Genomic DNA, 22,390 nt, shown 5'->3' with positions numbered 1-22,390 from the left:
GATTATTCCTTATTCGTATGAGGCCTGACTCCAACACTGGTAATCAGATTGACTGTTAAATAGCTCCACAAATACTTTTCTTGTACTCAGTGGAAGTACTTATGTAGGCAAATACTGCTGGGCCCTGGTAAAAGTGGGAGAACCTGGGCTTCTCTGATTCCAAGGTTTATTATTAACAAAACCCTCGGTTACTCAAACCCCACAAAATGGTTTCAACTGAACAGTCACACCACTAGTCGGAGAAAGGCACACATATGATAAAGGAGAATGAAAAAGCTATTGACGTGTTGATACACAGCTGATAAGGAAAACAAAAACCCACTTAAAAAAATACCAGCTGAACTTTAAGTTGAAGTCAGAGACAGCATCTGGTCTCTCTTCTCTCCCAACGTCAAGAAGATGTTTGCAACGGTGCTGAAGATATTTCCAATTCTTGCCACCCTTACAGGTAAGAATAACAAACTGATCGAAATAGCACTGGAATAAAGGAACTTGTTGAAATAAGAGAGCGGGTGAACCTGACTGGCAAACTAGGAGAGAATTCAAGATTTATTTCAGGGTGGAATGAAAATCATGGCTATAATGCTATGCCATTTTGTGGAAATCAGCAATCTGACCACTGACTGCTAAGAGCTTTTTGCTCAAGAACAGAATTTTAGCTATGGTAAATTAACATTTTGCTCTAAAGCCAGGAAGAGGCAAAGAGGGCCATTAGGGCCTTCCAAGTGTTTCAAGGTTCGGGTTTTTCACATTCGGCTTTTGTCTCCCCTTGATAATAGCCCTGGGAGATGCTGCCTTGGTCCCACCCCACCAAAAAATTTTGGGGGATGCTTAACTTTAAGCATGCAAATAATCCTTTGGATTTCTCTGAAGTTAAGTAAGGATGTAATACTTTGTGAAACCTAGGGATTATATGGTATATTATATATTATTCGTGTTTCAAGGACATTTCATTGTGCTAAGCTTTATTTTTAATAAATACAGAAGCAGACATTTTAAGTCTAATGCTCCATGGAGATGAACAGCCTCTGTATCCACTAAAGAAAACGGAAGCTAGTTTCCACATTTTCTTTTCAAGATGGAATAATCTGGTTTGGGTGCCAGAGAAATACTTTAAATAGTTGCTCCTGGTGTTTCAATGTTATCTCTCTCACTCACACATAAACGCCACAGATTTTTGCCTTAGGAATGAAAAGCAATTCAGTGTTAGTACCAATACTTCTCAAAACAATGTCCTCTAATTTTAAAGTTCTGGATTTAAGACTAGCAGTGTGTCCATACTGATGGGCGCCACTGACTGGGGGTTTCTGCAGTGGGTAGGAAAAGATCAGCAAACTTGGATTTACTTTATGAGTGTTAAAAACCGCATGGGACTTCAGTGAAAGTGGGCGATTCCCAATTAACTGCAATGACTTTCTCTGTAGCAGGGAAGCGGTCTTACCGTGATACTGATGAGGAAAAGATATGGCTCAACTATTTTTAACAAGTTATGGTCCTGTTCACGGTAGCTTTTTTCACTGAGTTACTTCTTACTCACGCACTTTTTTCATTGAAACCAAAAGGCCTGTATGTATGAAATAGGATTACGAGTTTGAAACTGTAAACGGTGAACTAACTGCAAAGTAAAACACCCTTTAACTTCTGTGATGAGGGAACAGGCTCTGTGGGTCCAGCTCGCTCTGTTTTCAGTCAAAAGCTCCACTTTACAATTAGTGATGGCTTTAAACAGCCTCGCTGGACAACGGAAGTTTGGTAGGTTTTGGCATTACATTTTTACTAGACTGAAGCCTATTTCAACTAAATGTATTTCTTCAAAATATACAACTTAATGGAAATTAGAATATTTCGTGGAGTCATTTAAGCTAAAATTAATTTCTTCTCGAAAAGCTTGTAACAGCCAGGCTCTGTGGCACTCCTGGCTCCAAAAACAGAGAATGATAAAGGAAATAAGTGCAGCAGATGACTGGAAAGGGGATGTTTTCAGTAGAACGACACTGTGTTGAAAGACCGTAGCTTTAATCCAGTGAAGAGCAGAAAATAAATACATGTAAACCTGGAAGTATTATTGCGGCGAGAAACTATCATCCTCTGGCCAACTCTAATTCTTAAACCTGAGAACAGTGAAGTGAGATATCTAAAATAATATTACATGGCTTTTATATTAGATCTCAGTAAGGATTAAGCCACTGTGAACTCACAGGACAAGCAGGACTTGCAGCCAGCGCTGGGATCCCCTCCTTCCCCAAGGCAGGTTTGACACATTTAGGTCAGTCTCCCGGCATTCCTGTGAGGCTGCCTTCACATATAACGTAAATCCCACTGTAGTTTAAACCTGCTAGTTCTCATCCTAGCCACCACCAACATGAAAAGTAGATTATTCCCTTCTTCCTTGCAGTGAGCTTTCACTATGGAAGCCATCAAACACGGGAAACAGACCGCAGAGTTCAGACTCTAGGTTCAGATAGGTTTGCATATTGCAGCAACTGATGAATCTGCAATGTTTACTTGGTTAAAAATGTCAAAATAGATGATATTTCTTTTTAAAATAATGTTTTCTCTCAAAGGGCTGATAATTTGAGCAAAATACTCTTTTGGTATTACTGGAGGTTCTGCTTAAACTCTCAAAAGCAGCACCCGAGCATAAGATCCACAGATATTTCATTGAGAAGAATATTTTCAATGTTTTGCCTCTATCATTCATACATGCAATAAGCCCACGTGAAAATTATCATTATTATAACATGAAGTTCTCACCTTGCCTGTTTTGCATAGAAAGCTTTGAAAGATTTATGTTTTCCATTACATTCCAAATAAATATATTCTCCTTTAGAGTCTTTAGATGGTAGCTTTAAAACTGGACTCGGTGATCCAGCAAAACCCTGAAATTCAGACTTATTTTCCTGACCGCTCTAGCTTTGTTGCCGTATGTCACCATGGCTAGTAACTTAGACGCAGGACAGAAACAGATAAATACTGTAAGATGCTGCTCGATGCCTCTCATTAATATGGCTGTGTAGCCAAGTCGGATCGGAACATCGTGGGAAATGGCTCACAAATTATGTTCAGCTCAGAGCACAACAGAAAGGGTTGATCAAGTTGTCACAGTATTTCTCACAACCCACATAATAAAAGCAGTTCCAAAAAAGCTTAGTTGGATGTTTCCAACATAAAAGCATTGGAAAAGACAAGCTTTTGCATGTAAGGCATAAGAAACCTAAACAAAAGCAAAGTAGTTAGCAAAAGGAAAGATCCATGGTAAGGAAGATCAGACTTCTAAAGGAATGACTGAAAAAAAAGAGGGCGAGAAGGGTGTAAAAGAGAGCTAGAGACAGCTGCGAATGAGCGTGCAAGGTGCAGGAAAGCATTGCGAGTGCAGAGGAAAGGTTCGGTTTAGCCACAGGCTCTTTGCGAGAAGACAAGTCTCTGCAGGTGAGAACAAGTACGTTTTTAGGAACTCTGCTTTTTCAGAATATTATTTCTTTTAAGGGTGCAGGTATTCTGGGTTTTTTTTTTTTGCTTGTTAGCTTTTACCCACTCCCAGCTTGTTATCACTAAAATTTCCATGCAAAGCCCAAGGGAAACTGTACTGCAAAGGAGAATGACTAGAAATGTCCTGCGGGTTTCTTCGATAACGCGGGGAGCAAGGCACTCCCGCACGGCTCCCAGGGTCGGCCCCGGCTGATCTCTCCTCACCACACTTACTGCCCACAGGCCACGTCAGCGGTGTTGTGGTGACCGTCCCCGAGAAGACAGTGAATGTCAATACAGGTGGAAACGCAACCCTCCTCTGTACATACACGAGTTCTGGACCGCTGGGAAATTTCTTTATTCAGTGGAGCTTTTACAGTGCCAAAGAGAGCCAACTGCATATCGTAAGACATTTATTTATTATTAATATGAAGTTACATTTAAGATATCCTTAAATCTTCAAATCATGATGTTACATTTGATTGATAGTGTTATCCTCACTACAGGCCAGGGTGGTGGGTAATGTTGGTGTTCCCACCCTAAAGACAAGGGACTGGGGTGCAATGAAATCTGGGGGCAGATGCACAAAGTTATCCAGGCTCCCCGTTCCTACTGGCATGCCTGACCTCCTTTAGAAACTTAGGAGAGGGTACAAAAGGGATTCAGATGCTCAAACGACTTGCTCCAAGTCACACAGGAAGCGTGAAGCGGAGCAAAGACCAGGTGTCCAAAAATCACACAAGCGCTCCAGCCCCTGGACCACCTCCCTTTTCTCTTGTCTGGCAGATATTTCCTGCCATTGTGCAGGCTGCTTTCCTGGTGAGACGCCCTTGCCTACGACAATGTGTCCCCCATTCAAGGGTCAAATGAGAGCTCCTTGACTCATTAGGAGGCTCAGTAAGAGGAGCGGTGCATGATAGGCTATTGGCACAACGTGAGCAGTGAGTATTTTGGCAGGACTCTGTAGAAATCTGTCATAGCAGGAAATCTGCCACAGCAAACTTGCGTTGGTATTTCACGGCATCCCACGGGTGTCTTTGTGGCAGCAGAACAATTACAGATCAAAGGCAAATGCTCCCTGCCCTTCCTGAGACCCCGAGAGGCAGCAGAGCCAAACAAACAGTACCTCCCCCCGGGGGCATATCGAGACCGCATGGTGGGTTGGAGTATCGGCAAGGAGGCAACATCAGGACTGTGAAGGACACGGAGGACTAGCCAGCTACGTGCTGTAACCACTGCCCAAGCCACTCACGTGGCTGTAAAGACCTTGCAGAGCAGGCTGGTCTGCCTGGAAGGAGTCAGGGATGGGATCTGTAGCTTGCTATATGTACTCACACTACTGCCCAGACTTCAAGAGCTATCCATTAATCTTATTTTTTGATGGAGAAATGCATCCACGAATCTCACTCCCAGCAGAACATGCAGGATGTGAGTTGCCATCATCTCAGTCCTGACAGGTGCTGAGTAATCAGCAACATCTTCCTTTATAGGAAGAAATGCCGATTAGAAGTGTTACTGCATCCTTGGAGATGACTGTGATTTTTTTCCCACGCCCTGGTGTCAGGCTTGTGCCTGTTAGCCAATCAGTCCCTTTTCTCTCCCATTGTTTTTATCCTATTGCTGTTGCTAACTTTTTTTTTTTTTTCCTAAAAATTCAATCCTCCTGCCTGGTGTTAAACCTGAGAGTTGATGTAAAGAGATTTGACTTAGAAGAGTGTCACAGTCCACACCGATTATATTCTTGTCATGTTCACCAGTTTCCTAATAATACTGTTAGGGGGTTTGCCATTGCTGACAGAGTTATATCTTCTATTTGGTTTATCAATTATAGCAGAATTAGACTGTCTGTAATTTGCAGAATGTACAGCTTGTAACATATTTAGCATTGAATTTGGCCAGTAGGTAAGAAATAGCAATTTCACCTAAAACAGAACTACTCACCTTCCCTGCGGTATATCGTAGCCACAGATAAAGACTCAATCAGTGCTAAGTACAAACACTGGGCCCATCCCAAATTCTGACTCTAGCTGAACGCCAGACCGACATATGCCCACCTTGCCTGACTCATTGTATGAATAGTTGTTACTCATCATTTGCTTTTTTCAAGCCAAAACTATTTCACTAAATGAACAATTATTCATGAAAGGGTGGCAGCTGCAGGTTTCCTAAGTTGTAAATAGTACAATATATTATAATTTTGATCCAGTATGTTATATCATAAATTTTAATCACTTGTTCAGGTGGGAAGTACAGCACTGAGATAGGATCAAGCCCATCTTCTCCAGATTTGGTCAGAGTTTTACTTGCATCAAATTTTCCATGTTATAAGACAATAAATCCAATACATTTTCTGGTCACAACCAAGAGAAATAAGTAGATTGCAGTTGCAAGTATTTTAGAGGGAGAATCGGACAGTTTGAGGAGATCCAGGAGGGGAAAACCATTTGTAAACTGTGACCAACGATGAGAAAATAGCCCCTGAAGATTATAATCCTAAAATACTGTGGGTGGTTCAGAATAGGCTCAAACAGAACTAACTGGTGTGAGGTTGCCAAATGTCAGGGAAACCTTAAGGATCAATCCCTTCAGCGCTCGCTCCCGGCTTCTGCAGCTCCCACTGCTGGCAATGGGCAAGCCAAGACTTTAGGCATAACGACTGCAAGAAACACTACTGGGAAAAATTGCATCTGGGTTTCTCCCTATCTGAAACTAATTTCACGGTAAATTCTCTTTCACACTGCAACACGCCGGCATTTGTAATGGATGATTTGCATTTTCATTAACTAAAGTCGGTTCAATCTGGAGAGGCCACGGGTTAGCGACTAATCCCGTTCTCCTTGAACACCGAGGTAAAATTCCCTTTCGCTGCAGCGCCAGTGCTCCTTGGCTGGCGGGCTCGGCGAGGCTCGCGGGACACCCTGCGCTCCTCTGAGCCTGCTGGCATGCCTGGAGGGCACGTGTGCCTGAAGAGCTGCAGGACTGGGGCACTACTCTTTTTAAAATGCTTTTAGCAACCCATTCAGTCCCGTATTACTTGACCCTGTATCCATTTACCACAACACGGCGATTCCTTACCACTTGGAACCTATTCACAATAAAATTAATCGTGTTAATGCAAACACTGGGACGAAAGGACTGTGACTGTTTGTGGAAAATACGGTCTAAGAAATTACACAACACGGACGAACATGAAATTGGATTTTCAACCTCCCTCTGAACCCACAGCAATACGAAGTTGCTATTTCTATTTCAGGCTGGTGACTTTTCTCAGTTTCAGAAAGGACAGAGTCCCTGAAAGCATGCATGTTTTTCTCCTACAAGTTTAAACAAAAAATAATCTCTCTTTCTACAAACCTGGCTTTGCCCTGGTTGCTTGGCATGTAGCTGAAGTTAAGTTTCACATTTTGTTCCAAGAAGGAAATATATGCATGGCAATGGAGGAGATTGCCAGCTTTGGCTTTCATTGTTTTGATTAAAGAATACTAAAATGCAAGTCAAAAATACATTTAATATGCTGCTAAGATGACATAACCAACCACACTGAAAAGACTGGCCGCAGATCTTACTGAATACCAGCACAGTAGCTTGCGTTTTAAGTGGGATAATATTATTTAGTTTTATGAGATATTTACATTCTTCGAAAATGTCAGTAATAAACAAACAAACACTTCTTGATAAATAGCATATATTTTCCCTGAAAAAGTTTGTTGAAAATTCTTGCTCCATTCAAAATTTGCCATTTTTTTCAGCAACTAAATGGATAATATTATCAAACTACATTTTTTAAAGTTGAAAATTTCTGCCAAATATTTTGAAGACGGGAGACTTACAATTTTTCAAAAGAATTGCAGAAAATACGTCTTCTTATCCCATCTGCTACAATTTTAAATATTCCTGACATGTTAGTAAATGCTAGATGTCTTGATCGCCATGTTATTCACATGGGTAGTATATTCACAATAATAAGATTAAGCAGAGGGGATGTTCTCCCCAACAAATATGGGGGGGAGTATCTTGATTTTAATAACTAATGTTTATGTACATAATTAAGAATATGGCCCTTTCTCTCTACTGCAGCAGCAAACAACAGAGCAAACTGTAGAATGTTAGAATTAACTAAGGCAAATTTATGTCATTAAGATGCCTTTGGCTTGAAGCATTAATGAAAATGAGCTTTAAATTACTGGATTTTAGGAAATAATATATAATAAGCATAGAAGCTATAAGTACCCTTTTTAAGAAGAATGTCAGTATTTTACACTGCCACGTTATAGATTTCGCAGTGTTTTGAGAGACATAGGCTCAGGTACAGTCCTGTCTGGAGCAAAATCAGTAAGATCAGGATGAGGAGTAGCGCCAGTGTTAATTTAACACCCCAGAGTATTCAGCGACAGATTTTCCCTCGCCTCACGGTGAGGCAGTGCTGTGCATTAGTTTGCAGACCTGATGCAGATCTGCCACCCAGCACTGGCTTTGTGAAGCTGGCTGCTGTCTTTCGCTGCTTGTTCTGGTGTTTTCATATCCTGTTCCGCATTGCCCACCTTACACAATGCTGGCGCAGGTGCTCGACAGTTAAAAGTCATGGCAGTTACCCCGGAGAGGATGAAATACCGCAAACAGGCTGTTCGCAGACAGTATGATGAAAAAGGAGGCAGCAAACAGCGGAATGGCAGGTGTTCGCGGTGCTGTTTTGAAGACAGCGCAGCTATATATAGTGTGCGAATATAGAACTTTTTACTAATTGGAGCCTAACTCTGCTCTTTTCCTGAGAAGTTTCTCCAGCGGAAGCAACTCCCTTCATTTGAACTAAATAATGTAAATATCAACTCATGGAAAATAGGATGCCATATGTATTTTAAACTTTTTCTTCTTGCCACTTACCCCTTAGCAACATGTCTTTTTAATAATAAATTCAATTTTTGAATAATAACTCCCAGCCAAGGATCTTGAGAACTTTCCAATAGTGAACTATCTCTAATTTACATATAGACAAACGGAGGTAAACACTACTTATTCAGCTCACCCAGGGTAACAGAGTCCATCACAGCCTGGCCTGGCTCATAAGGTAAAGTCTCAGCCCCTGCTAAGATCTGCGTCTGTGCTTCATTTCATGCTCTGAGTCACTCGGCTGGCCTCAGTGTAAGCACCTAAGTAAATGTTTGAAAGATTGAAGCCCACTGTTGACTCTGCCCAGGCGAGGCTATAGCCCTGCAAAGCTAAATACAACTCCTGAACCTAACCAGGGCCACACCTTGAGCCTCCCTCCAGCCCCGGCCACCCACGGTTAAAGTAAGTGGAATTATCAGAGACACTGTGTGGCTACCCAAGATATGCCCAGGGCAGAATCCTTGATTGAAATGTTAAATTCGCTAGATGAGTAAACTTCATGAACTACTGTTACTTGCAAAAGAAATTGAATTATTGATAGACTTTTCATGAAAATTTTCTCTAAAAAAAGTGAGCTTGAAATATTTGCAAACAGCAACACGGACATGGCTTTGGTAAAACTGCTGATGGGCAGTTGAGAGGGAAAGAGTGTTAGCAACATGTAACAGCAAGAATATCTTCCATTTATTTAATATATTGGCTTTGAGCCTGCCAGAGCCCTGTATTTTTCTCGTATCTGTACTACCAAGAAAAGTATCACTTAGTGGACAGGAGCAAGCAGGGTTTCACTTACTGTAAATCCTACAGAAAAGGAAGATGGCACTGTTCCCTTGGGAGAAGTCCAGCTATGTCCTTCCACCCAGCCTTGCAGGCCCGGTGAGCCACTTTACAAAATCTTCAGAGGAGTGAGCAGGCTGGTGTCACATTGTTCAGGAACAGGGGACAAGGTGGTGGAGCCCAGGGACGGAAAGCAAGGCAAGAAGAGCGACCTGAGCACAACTGTGTCTGTTCCTGTCACCCTGAAACCCCAGATTGAGATTACCAGCAGTCAGGATGCCAGCACAACTCTGCTGCCCAGCACAAAGCACGGCACAGGCACGGGCACTGGGCTACCATGTGAGAGCCAGGGGCCAGCCAGCCCTGTAAGTGTGGGGTTCCCATAAAAACTACTGAAATAACAAATTCTGCCCCATGTAGTATGAGTAGCTTCTGAGACCCCATCACACGCTTTCAGCCACAGACAACCAAGATCAGGTGCTGCAGAGGCTGTCAGTGCTGCAAGGGACATTGGCTTGGGAGCAGAGCAGTCCGTTCCAGCCCATGAGCGAAGATGAGTCTGTGCAAAGCACCTCCTGAAGCAGCACAGGAAAATTTCCTGGAAAGGGCCTCTCTGGTACACGAGCATTTCTTTTTGCCCAGAAATGATTCTTTAAAATAGAGTTTTATCTAGCACTTACTGAGCAGGCACTTAAAAGGAATAGCTTCATGAAAAGCAGAGACAACACCTCCAATGCAGAGGAATGGAGACCCTGGTGTCACGTCATTGCAGTCAGCGTGACTCCCTGGATGTCACTGGCATTACTGTGGACTGCCTGTGGTTATCTCTGGCACTGGAGTGACGGTCTGCAGAGGGAAGATAAAATAAACTGGTACACTGAAGCAGACAATAATGAGAACACACCAGAAAGTGGAAAGAAGTCGAAAATGATCAGGTTGTAACTGGCGTGTTTGGAGCAAACATTAGACTTCGATCTTAGTTTGCCTAATTTTAGGTCAAACTTAGAAATAAGATTCTATTGCATCTCATTGTTGACAAGGGCTTGAGACATCTGCAAAATCTGCTGAACACGAGGCACCCTGCCCTTGTGAGCAGCACTGACGGTACTGATGGGGATCTGTGTAGAGAAGAGGCTCTTTGATTTTGGGGGAACATTTAAAGTCTCATTTAACTCTCAGATCAGCACATTTTTACTCAAATACAGCGTTCCCCGTGTCACGGTATTCTGAGTATGGATGAAAAGTCAGTCAGTCATTGTCAAAAGATGGTGTATGTGACAGATGCACGGGGAAGATGTAGCTGGAGACACAAGGTAAGAAAAAAATCCACACAATCTTAAGGGCAAAAAAAGAACTAAATAGCTTCTACGACATTTATGCTACTGTAAGACCTGTAATCATGTTCTGGATTAAAATCTTAAAACCAGCACATGGCTGACATATGCCGAATCAGATGTATCATTCAGAAATTTTAATTCACTTTATTTTTTATTGCATTTTTCTCTATCAAAATTATTTTGGATGTAGCTGTTGTTTTTTTTTTTCCACAGCTATTCTAGGTGGCTGAACTAGCACTTTAAGGAATATTCTACCCAAAGGGTAACCGTAGGGCATGCCCACACACCAGCAGCCTCTGGGCTGAATGTGAGCAAGTCTGGATAGCCCAAATTTGGGGCTACATATTTACATAGCAAAAAAAAAAAAAATAAAAAAAAATCATCCTGCATCTCCTTTCTAGAATATAACAACATTTTGAGAGGCAATGGATACAGAGGGACACTACGCTGCCTGCTGAACTTCCTCCCAGCTGTCAGCTCAGCATCCCAGCCATAATCCATTCCAAACTCTCTTTGACTGCAGTGGGATTCCTGTCTCACCATGAAGTACAGGGTACAACCCAATGTAAATTGAAGTCTAATAATAACTGCTGAAGAGCAGTTACACCAAGTGCACTGAAAAAACATGTTCAGGCTTGATGCACTGTAGAAATTATTCACTAATAGTTCAGCCACAAGAATGATACTGTGAGAACGTGAAAGAGCTGCTCCTCAAAAGTATTTTGCACCAGTTAAAGCTGCTGAATGATTAATCCTCTAAAGGCTTCTGACTCCATCCCTTTTCTTCTTCTACCAATGCGCAATTGTGACAAGAGGCTTCTAGTCATTATTAACATCCTCAATTACCCATGCAAATATCCCAGTAATGCAGGACGTAATATCCCTATGACAGTCTGGAAGATCAGAGTGTTGACAAAAATGTGTGAAAAGAAGCTGTGGATGAAAAAAGGCATTTGGGGCCAGACACACGTCAAAGAAACCAATGCACGTGTGAGCATTTGCTTTCTTATCTAGCTGAGTTCAGAATCTGAGCCTCGGGCTTTAATTAACACTTTGAGCGTGAGGCATTTGTTCTCTAATTAGATGGTAAGATGCTTAAGGGAGTGATGAACATTTTTTTCCTTTGTTGTTATTTTATAAATTCTGTCTGTACTCAAAATTCAAAAAGAGATCATGAGCTCAAACCAGTAAAGTTGTTAATATCCTCCTTTGCATTTATCGGTGAGAAAGAGACTTTAACAGTTCTTTTTCTAGCAGCTTGAGAAAATGTCAAACAGAAAATGATAAAGCAACCCAATGACAGGGCCCTCTGAACGCCTGAGCTTTACAGCTCGCCAGGGAAAGACTGTGAATCAGATGCTGAATACATGGGCCTAGAGAAACGTCATCGAACAGGATGCTATAGCTTTGCATCTGCTGGTGGGAGAAAGCGAGAAGGGGCTGCGGGAGGGAAGACAGGTACTGGAAAGGAATTCATGTCCTGAAACTGCCCCCCAGTCAGGAAATTAAGACAACTATGGAGATTGAGTGGGACATTTTGTAACACATCTTCAAGTGCATCTCATCTTACAATTCTGATATCCAGATGTACTAGGCATGTACAGCAATGTGATACAATAACACCAGGAGATGGAGGGTGGGAGGAATATTGACCTGAAATTATGAATGAGTCCATCCAAAGACTTGTGAAAGACATATTTATGCAAATTCTAGTATGTATTTGTCCTGCCCCAAGAAGAAAGGAAGCAGATGGAGGCATGTGTCTTCTAATTTACTGCCTGCTTTTTCACACATACCCTCCACCCCCTAAGGAAGATCTTTCTATAGAAGTTGTATAAAGAAAACCTGTAGGTGGGTGCCTCACTCTCTGCCAAACATCTGGCAGCCTTTGAAAATCCTCAACTCAGCATCAGCTTTGCCAACTGCTTCCTCTGCAGGCGAGTACTTTCCTCACCATCACACTAGAAAAGGAGCAGCCTTCCCACAAGTCAGGCTACAGAAGAAGAAAAGGACACGTTATTTCATGTACCAGATCCTTCAGAATTGGGGGACACAAATTATCTTGTCTCCAGCATCTGGAGTGCATTGAGATTACCAAGATTTTCTTCCAAATGAGTATGATCATTCCCAATTCCCTGTTCTGTTTGTAACCCAGCTGCCCCAAACAGGTACAGGTACAGGACTCAACTGCCTTGGAAGTCTGTGAGCCTAAATCCCAAATTTTCTTGGTTGCAGCAGAAACTGTGACTGTGGAAATGCAGAGTACCTATACCACTGCCTCAGAAAGCCACCCAGGGCGGCTGCTGACATTAGTGCCTTTAGGCACTAAAGCGTCTGTAGGGAGACGTTTTCTGGGCGACTTAGCTGTTCTGCAGAAACTGCCTTTTTTTTTTTTTTCAGATTGTGGAGTTATTAGGGACAACATTTTTAAGAGTGATAATCTCCGCTCTATTTTCTGTCAGTTGTTTGGTTAGTCAGCCCAGGCAGCTGCTCCCACGAAATGTGAAAAGGCACCATTATATAAAAACTTGCATCAGCAAACTAGCTGGTAAGGAGAAGGAGCGACCATTACTGCATCCTTAATGTGGTTTTTACACGGGTAAATCATCGACTTCACTAGTAGCTGCTTATGATTTGCCTGAGGACATAAAAATCTTATTTTTTCAAGAGCAGCACAGCAGATTTCTTTCTTGGTTTTTTTTTACACTCAAGATGCTGCATTTTAAATATATTTATCACATCAAATTAAAAAAACTTCCAGGAAGAGTCTACCATTGACTAAATTTACAGTTTTCCCATGCAGACATTTTAGGTAAAATGGAAAGAAATGTCAGAGATGTGTGTCTGTAGGAGGGAACATTAGCTGTCAGTTGCCCCGAAATAAAAAGTTTTCTCTATCTTCAACAGAAAACAAGTTTTTTGCTTTTGAAACAGAACAGAAACATTTTTGCAAAGATTTTCATTTCAGCTTTTTGAACGGCACAAACATGAGCTTTTCAAGGACAGCATAAAACCATTATGAACGAGGGCTTAAAATACCCATTTTAAGTGTATTGTTTAAAATGGGCTATGAATTCACAGCCAATTAACTGAAACATGTTCCTCTTAAATGAAATTTCCTGTGTACACAATCCAATCGTACCTCTGGGACAAGATATACATTCAGTAATTAATCACAACATTACTCAGCCTTTTTGGTGTTTACCACCTTCCTTCAGGCAATAAACTCCAGAGCCAGTGAGATAAGCGTCATACAGGAGCAGGAGAACAGGCAGGAGCCTGCAGAGGAACTGAACACATTTCCTTAAGATGTTCCACTGCCTTTATGTTCATAGTTGAAAAAAAACAACCCAGAAAGGCTCTGTTTATATCCACGAAGAAAACAAATATTCTGTGCTGTGTTGACACCTGACTGAGATTTCATAGTGTACACAAAATATTTTCTCTGCATGCATTCAGACAGGAGGAGGGAACACAGGGGATTAATTTTTCAGTGTATTGTATGAAGGCTTAGGTATGTAATTCGCCCTGACTTTAGATCAAACATACCAAGGAGCGCTTGCTCCTTTATAACGTTTATTGGCATGCCCTGACTTCAGTTAAGGCTCGTTGTCGTGCCAGCCCTGTTTCCCAGGAACACGTGCTATAGCTGAGCTAGCGCTCAGTGGGCAGCTTCTGCTACTGTTTACTCTCACATAAATCCCAGATCCCTCTGAGTAGAATGTGGCCCCTTTTTTTCAGTAATCCGGAGGATTTAATGGGCCTGCCTCTCTTCTCATGCTTCTGCAAGTCATGCATTACTTCATTTAAGTCATCGTACAACTTAATTTCACATTAGCGTGAAGAGCTGATGGAAGCTCTTTCCCTACCGCACTCAAACAGATGCAATTGATGGAGAGGAGATGTAAATCTGGCCCATCACTGCTGAGATCTATATAGGATCGTCAGGCTAAGAGGAGCCTGAAGTCAGAAGTCACGATTCTTGTAACTTCGGACTCTTGCAAGGATGTGTGTAACTCTCTGTTGTTGCTAGTACTCAGATAAATGTAGAATGGGACAAGTGTGGCCAGTGTGGTTTTCTAATGACAAGTAGATCGGTTTTTTGATGAGAAATTTGCTTAAACCAAACTCACAATTTTGAACACTCTCTTTCCTTGGGGAATACAAAGCTGGGCATCCAGACTCTAGTTTTGCAATAGAGGTCCATGTCTAGACATTTGCAAAGCATAAAACCAGTTTTAAAACTGATGGAAACAGCGGAAACTGGAGCCTCTACCCAGCTGTTCAGCAGACTTTCTAACCTAGTCTGCCGCCGTGCTAACGCTGGGCCTCGGCCTCCTCGCTGCAACACCAGTTTTCCACATGCTGGCAATGCAGTAGTGTAGCTTTGCTGTTCAGAGCTCTGCACCAATTGTACCTGGTGTTTGTAATCCTGGGGCAGGGAAAGATAAAGTCTGGCTGGAAAGTAGGCAAAATTGCACTTGAGATGGGGCCAAGCTGCAGTACCGGTGCTGCCAGTGCTGTGCAGTCTGGGTTCTGACCTTCACTTGAAAGCCTTATCATTGCATGAACCAGCTGTGCTCTGGCAGTTCTGGGGTGCAGCTTGCCTTAAGCTAATAAAGGCTTTCAGATAACATTGCTTAAAGACTTCAGTCAACATTGTATCAGGGTGGATAAACGGAATTAAGAATAAACATTCTTAATTCAAAATGCAATCAGTTAATCTGCAAAGTAAAGCAAATTCTACTTCTTGCCTGGGCATCTGCAGTGTCCCTAAAGGCAGGGAACTGTGACTACAAGGAAATTTTGATACTAGTCAATTGTGAATGGCATTTCACAGGAATTTGTGGAGCTTTTTCCTGCAAGTATTTCCCAAGTGTCCCCATTAAAAAACATGCTGTCAGTATCCAGCTTCAGTAAATATGTTTACACTGCTGATTTTGGAATACTGTCAGTAGGTATGATGTTAGATCTATTTGGGTGCCAGCCTGTAGTTCTATATAATTACCTCTCACTAGTTTAAAAAAAAGACTGAGTATGCCGCAACTGTTCTCTTTGCCTAGACAATGGAGTTTGTCCATGTAGACACTGGGGAATGTACTGCCTATGCCAAATACTATCACTTTTACACAACGCTATCATTAACATCTGAGAAAAATAATTAACGCTCCATAGTTTTCCACATTAGCTTTGTTCTTTCAGCTCTTGGTTTCACAGCAAAGCTAGAGTGGACAGAGCATGTGTACTCCTTGAGAACTATTATATTTACCCCAGAGCAGATGAGATCCTGCAGCCCAACCCTCAGGCTACCAACCAGGCTCCGCAATGAACTTTCAGTCTCTCCTTTCAGTCAACAGACAACAGGTTCGGGCTTATAAGTTTCTGAGGCTGATTCTATTCACCCAGTGCTGTTAAGTACAATTGATGCTACTAAGTCAGTGAAATCAGTCAACGTTAAGCAGCAAATTTTTATTTGCGAGGAAATGTTGCATTTCTTAGAGACATTTATCCTTACTATGTCTATAATTCTGCAAAACCTCTTTTACTGTGTAGTAAAAGGGGAACTTCTCGATCCCAAATAGGTGCCCCTCCAAGCACTGGGGCCAACAGGTATTCTTGGCTTCCACCTATGGTATAAACTAAAAAACCAAGATTGTCCATGACACTGTCTCTGACCTTGATTACACAAACAAGGAGGACAGCATGGTTGCTCTAATTGCATGTGTGATGGGTTCTGCTGGTATTCTCTTATTGCATTATTATTGCTTCTGAATTTACTGCCAACAGATCAGGCGCCTTATTTGCTTAGACCTATGTCTTGTGGATTCATTTCAGTTCTCTGTTTGCTAGCTTCTGTATTTGGAAAGCTCTGCAGCCATACACTTTTTGCAATGACAGGTCCATTCCTGTCACAATCTTCTACTGAGCCGCTTATTAATAATATCACAAACTATCTGTGCTTCAATTAGTGCCACTATTAATTGTGCATGACAGCATTTTTTCCACAGAATTGTCATACGATGGTCAATAGTCTTACCTTGGTTTTTGCAAATGCATCAGTCTGTGACTGGAGTATCCACAAAGAACTAACTACTGTCCATTTACACAATTGAAAAATCCCATTTCTGGAAAGCTTGCCTTTTAAGAACCACTAGAAATATATATTCAAATGTACCAAGTTTTCATCTGTGCTTTCTCAGGGCAGGGGGCAAGAAAGGGGGTGACATTGCTTGGCTTAATCAGAAACCAACTATATTCTGATTATGAGTAGCAAGCAAAGCAGCAGCAAGATCTCATGTTATTAAACTAACAATTGATTCTTTATCACAGGTCTATTATTATTCAGGAGGCCAGTCTTACTCCTATGGTGAGTTTAAGAACAGGATAACAGCTGCAACAGGTCCAGGGAATGCATCAATAACAATCTCCAACATGCAGCCCTCAGACACTGGTGTCTACACCTGTGAAGTTTTCAGCCCACAGAGTGATGCTGGGCAGAGTCAAAAATCTGTGATTGTCAGTGTGCTGGGTAAGCGCCTTTCCTCTCTGTTGTCTATTGTCGTTTTCTTCCCTTACCATGAAACACTGAATTCACGGCTCAAACTACGCAGGACCAGAGGGAATAAGAGAACTGTGATAAACAAGGCCCACGATGCAGAGACAAGGGCTCAGTGATGCACTGAGGCAGAGATTTTTCGCACGGGCTGAGGAGGCAGGCAGAGCCTGGGCTGCCCTCTAGCTTCCAGACACAGCAGACCCGACACCACTCCGCACCTGCCCTTGCCTGCCCTACGATAAAACCTTACTCTCCCGCGAGGACCCTTCAGATTCACTTTGTGCCCTCAAAGAACTACCTAATGTATGCAGGTAGGCGAGTAGCTGGAATTACCCAGCTTCACAAGTGATGCTAACTTTGATGAAAATAAAAAGCCCTGTCAGCTGGGAGTGACAACTTCGCTCTGAAGCCATTACTTTTAGGATAATCCAGCCCCAGCAAAGACCAAAATTTTACTAATTTTACCTAATGTTGGTCATGGTGACTTGTGTAAATCTAAGGAGAGGCAGCAGTACAGCCCAAGGGTTCTGGCTCACCTCCATTACCAGAAACTCTAGAAACTTAGTATGTGTTGGATGGAAGTAGTACCAAGTCTGTTTTGGATGGAAGAAAGCAATAGTTCATCCACAAATAGGCAGGACAGAAAGGACAAAAAGCTGTGGAATGAGACATTTTACTTCCTAAAAGTCTGTACTAACCCCACCTAATCATTGCTTTTGTATTGAGAATTCATACCTGATCAGAGTGACTGAAATCAAAGTCATATGAGAATGTGATTCCAGCATCATTTGCCTATCTGCCAGGGATAAGAAAAAAACATATGTAAACTCAATCCCTGGAGAATCAAAGTAGTACTGTCAATTATCACCTAAAATTCCCCAAACAAATAGTGAATCTTGGAGCAGTTGAGTAAGAGATTGTACTTTTCACATGAAAACCAAGAAAGGTTGTTAATTTATGCACACAAAATTGGGCTGTGTTCATTGCTGGTATAGTTCCACTGACGGTACTCTAAAGAACCACAACAGCGTATCTATAGGTAGCAAATGAAAAATAATAGGTGTAAGTGAAGACAGAATCTTCTCCTGTGTGTAAAGTGAGGAAATGCTATCAAAACAGACATATTTTTTAACAGAATTGTAGTTAATTTATTTCCACCACAACTGCAATATACTGAAGAATTGGGCCCCGACTCTTTCCCTTTATGTGGAAAAGTTCCTGCTGTGTCCCTAAAGAAAATGATGCTGCTATGTGGCGGAACGGTGTATGACGAATAGTGATTGGCCCGTTATAATTAAAGTAATTGATAGTCTTCATCTCAATGCCTCCATACTAATATTTAGGATGCAAATGGAAGAAAAGATAATAAAAATGTATCCTAGGACAGGTACATATATTTAATATTACTCAAATCTTTACGGGAGAGCCTTTAGTCAAATCCATAAACAAGACTGTGCTCTGGATGGAAATCTGCAGATGGGGTTCAGTTCTTTACTTAAAGCAGCACGGTGCCAGAACTCGAGGCGGATGCTCGCAGCCCCGGGTATGTACCCATTACGTGTCTGTTCTCTTCATTGTTATTTTACAGTCAAACCGTCAAAACCTTTCTGCAAAATAGAAGGAACGCCTGAAAAAGGCCATCTAATCTACCTCTTATGCAAATGTGAAGAAGGATTGCCTCATCCTACCTACCGCTGGTACAAAGTAGATGAGAATACCCTCAAGCCTGTGACCGAACAACTTAGTACGTAACTACGGGGCTACGGTACCGTGTTCAAGATCTGGAATTCCACAGTACCAGCCATTTCAAACACTGTGTATCACATAGGGTAGTTAAAACTTATCCTCCTCTTCTGACAGCCAATGTCACAAAATCGTAATTTTACTTATTTGAATTGACTGATAGCTGTCACAAACACAGGACGTTTTTTCAACTTGTTTTAATAAAAACTGTGTGGCATGTTAAAGTCTTGTCTCTGCCATTACTTTAAATTGTTAAAATGGGACAATGGTTATGCCTTTACAGCTCCCTTCCCTTGGAATTTTGAGGGAACTTAGAATAAATTAAGTCAATTTGTCATTCGGGTGCTAAGACCCCAATCCCAAAAATCTTCAGTACCCGTTACATTTTCATTTGTGAAGTTACACTGACAAGAGAATCAATGTGGGTAAAACATCAGACAGACTCATTTGCAGAGTAGGGGCATACTTTTCACGTTCTGATATACTCCTGCAGAATCTACTGTAGTCATTTTCAAGGAAGGTAAATGTTTTGTATTTAAAGAATATAAAAAACCCCAAGTAAATTAATAAATGGAGAACCCTGTTTCTAATGTCTTAGTAGCTCTCAGTATTACCAAGTAAAGAAAACCATTTGCCTCTACAGTATACAAACAGTAATCTGTACCTGCTCTCTGTCACAGATCCAAAAACCGGCATTCTTTACATTGGCAATCTCACCACCTTTGAAACTGGGTATTACCAGTGCATAGCCAGCAACGTCCTGGGGAACAGTACCTGTGAGCTCGACCTAACTGCAAAACGTAAGTTTAATGCATGAAAGTAAGCACATATTTGATGTATGACGTGCACAGTTTGCGGAAAAATGCTGTAACAATTTTAAAGCATAGGGGTTTTTTCAAGTAAGAACAGAATGGGATTTGGAGAGCTCTGGAGTTTTCATCCAGGCATGCCCAGAATTTACACTGACCTAGACAACCGATTTAACACCTCCAGCTTTGTTTCTCACGGGGAGCAAGAGCTGAACTTGGCTCTGACTGCAGAGCCTTTACTGAGAACCGACAGACATGGAGTTTAGAGCAATTTCTTCCAGCCAACAATCCCACTGAGGTCCCCCCACCCCAGAATTTACAACCATCACTGAAATGTGGTACTACACGGACCGGGGCACTGTAGATGTGACCACTAGCTAAAAATACTGCAGTCATGGAAAAATAGCTTACCTTGACTGCCCTCAAGCAGTGATCAACCTTACCCTGACTGTTCTCAAGCAGTGGTCAACCACATCTGCATGCAGACTTTTCACGTAACCACTTACATTTAAAAGAGCCAAGAATATGTTGCACAACCAGCCACGAGAGGAGTCCCTGAAATGGCCACTCAATCACTTAGTGGTCTATAAAATGAAAATATCGCAGGTCAGAGCTAGAAGCTGTACTGAAGTGGAAATTGAAGGGTTTGGGTGCTCACAAACAATCGGAGCATACATTTTACATCACCACTCAAAGAGAGCTAAAGGCAACCTAAATTTCAGAATGTGTTTGCAAGGACTGAAGAGCAAAGGCTTTCAACTATTGCCAGTGCTAACAGCCTTAGCCAGGCATAAACATAGGGTTTGTTGGGGTAGGGGGCTAACCAACAAGAAAGGCGGCAGCAAAGGTCATAAAAGTCCAGTTCTATCTTTCCTAGAGAATCTCTGGCCTCCCTCCTGGAAATACAGCTGTCAGTCAGTTTTTTAGTTCTTTGAATCCAATGCCTTCTTCCTGCTAAAGGCTCCTCCACTTAATTTCCACGGGATTTTGCTATAATAATACTTTTAAAAGTCAATTAATCTTTTTTTTTTCTTTCCAGATTCAGATAGCGGTATTGTTGCTGGAGGATTAATCGGAGCAATTCTGGTAGCTGCTATCATTTGCATTACTGTCTGGGTCTTAACCAAGAAGGCAAAGAATAAGAAGTCATCAAGTAATGAGATGCAGTAAGAGTTTCTGTTTGCTTCATTTTAAGACAATTATTTCTGTAAAGCACTGCTGATAATCCAGAACTAAATTAAAATGTAATTACTCTAAACATTTTTTGAAGGGTAAATAATACAAGTTTTGAGAAAACTTCCAGAGTGAGAATATTTGCTTTTGTGCGCAAAAGCAAATATGTGTGTTTTTTGGTTTTTATGCTGCTGCTCTTTTAACAGAAGTTGCTCTTAGCCTCTTCCCTATGTTTACAGGCAGCTACCACTTAGCGGTATCTAAAATAGTAAAGTAAGTGTTTTGTAAGCAACACAAACTAAAAGTGACAAGTTGGAAAAACAGTTATTAATATTTAAAAGTTAATGGTGACTGTTAATGGCAGGTGGAGGAAGTAAAAAAAAAAGACTAGCAGCTAAGGGTTGCCTCAGCAAATTTTCTGGGATTGTACGTTACTGGATTTAAACAGACGGCTCAGTTCAGTGCTACTTGAAATTACAGGACACACACTTGGGATAGTCAAAGCATCTCAAATGGCAACAGAATGGAGCCCAGAGTGTCCATTTTGATCCTGCTCTGGAAAGGTCTTTTCCTCTGTGCTTTGGTTGCTCATTTTTCCCTTAAATCACCAAATCTTCAGAATAGGGATAATCTCATCTCATATCATGTTAAATGCTAAAAGAATACGTGCAGCTGAGGTCAGAAAAAAATATTATGTCATCTGGACACTTCCCTGTAGCCCAGGTCTAAGACTTCCCGACATAGAATTCTGCTAATCCAGACCAGTGATCAGTCACTCATGCACCTGATTTCTGCTTTCAACTGATGTAGCATTCTAATTTTGTGCTCAGATCCTAATAAATCTTACTGCATTGAATTAATCCACTAGCATCTGATATTTTTTACATGTGAAAGTACTTAAATATTGGGACTTGGCTTATTATTGTTTTGATAAGATAGATGGAATTGATACCCGCTACTAAAAATATTTTTCTAGATTTCAGCCTTCCTGTAGCTCCTTTCTGACTGCACTCTATTTTTAATGCACTTGAGCGGGACACCAGATGTGCATGGAATTCCTCCGAAAGCTCACACCAACCAGTGTCTTTTGCTGCTTCTTCTCAGACACTGTTTGCCAGCACTCAGTTTCCCATTCCGCTTTCCTGGCCTAGCATTTAAACGTACTAAAATCTATTTTATTCTAACAGGATCTGTCACGGTCTGGATCAGGTTTGGACAGGATCACTTAACAGTGATGCAGATCAGTCTTGCCTTCTAACGCTCTGTCACTCGTTCTGTCTTGGCAGCAGCGACGCTGTAGCCTTTTCAGGTGCTCTTCGAAGAGAGTCATAATAATAAGGGGGTTACTGTTTAGACAACAAAACTAAGACGAGTCATTATTTTGAAAGACTCTAGTGTAGATGGGATTTCAATATGTGAAATTACAATCCTTGTCCTGTCTTCCTGCAGAGAAATGGCTCAGAAACAATCCAATGCAGAGTATGTACAGGTACCTAATGAAGAAAACATTCCTGCGACCACAGTTCCATCAAGCAATGCGACAAATGAATACCCTAGCGTTGATGAAACGGCAGCCTCTGGAACACCTGAAAATTATGAGAAGCAAGAAGCGGAAAAAGAAGAAATAGCCTAGTGTTTTC

The 22,390-nt window shown here is 41.6% G+C and overlaps 1 protein-coding gene across 1 annotated transcript; it reads left to right on the top strand.

The window, feature by feature from the left end:
- Positions 1–399: 399 nt before the first annotated feature.
- On the top strand, positions 400–22,383 carry VSIG1 (V-set and immunoglobulin domain containing 1; the record flags this gene model as incomplete). The annotated part of the gene is made up of 8 exons (XM_082488357.1): positions 400–448; positions 3,712–3,872; positions 10,338–10,445; positions 16,800–16,998; positions 18,614–18,769; positions 19,449–19,568; positions 20,617–20,743; positions 22,200–22,383. The coding sequence occupies 8 exons, from the start codon at positions 400–402 to the stop codon at positions 22,381–22,383; spliced, it is 1,104 nt and encodes a 367-aa protein (XP_082344483.1).
- Between the last annotated feature and the right edge of the window lie 7 nt (positions 22,384–22,390).

This window comes from Vanellus vanellus, assembly GCF_965231255.1.
Source record: "Vanellus vanellus genome assembly, chromosome: 10".
Taxonomy (NCBI): Eukaryota; Metazoa; Chordata; class Aves; order Charadriiformes; family Charadriidae; genus Vanellus; species Vanellus vanellus.
This window is presented reverse-complemented; position numbering and strand designations above follow the sequence as displayed.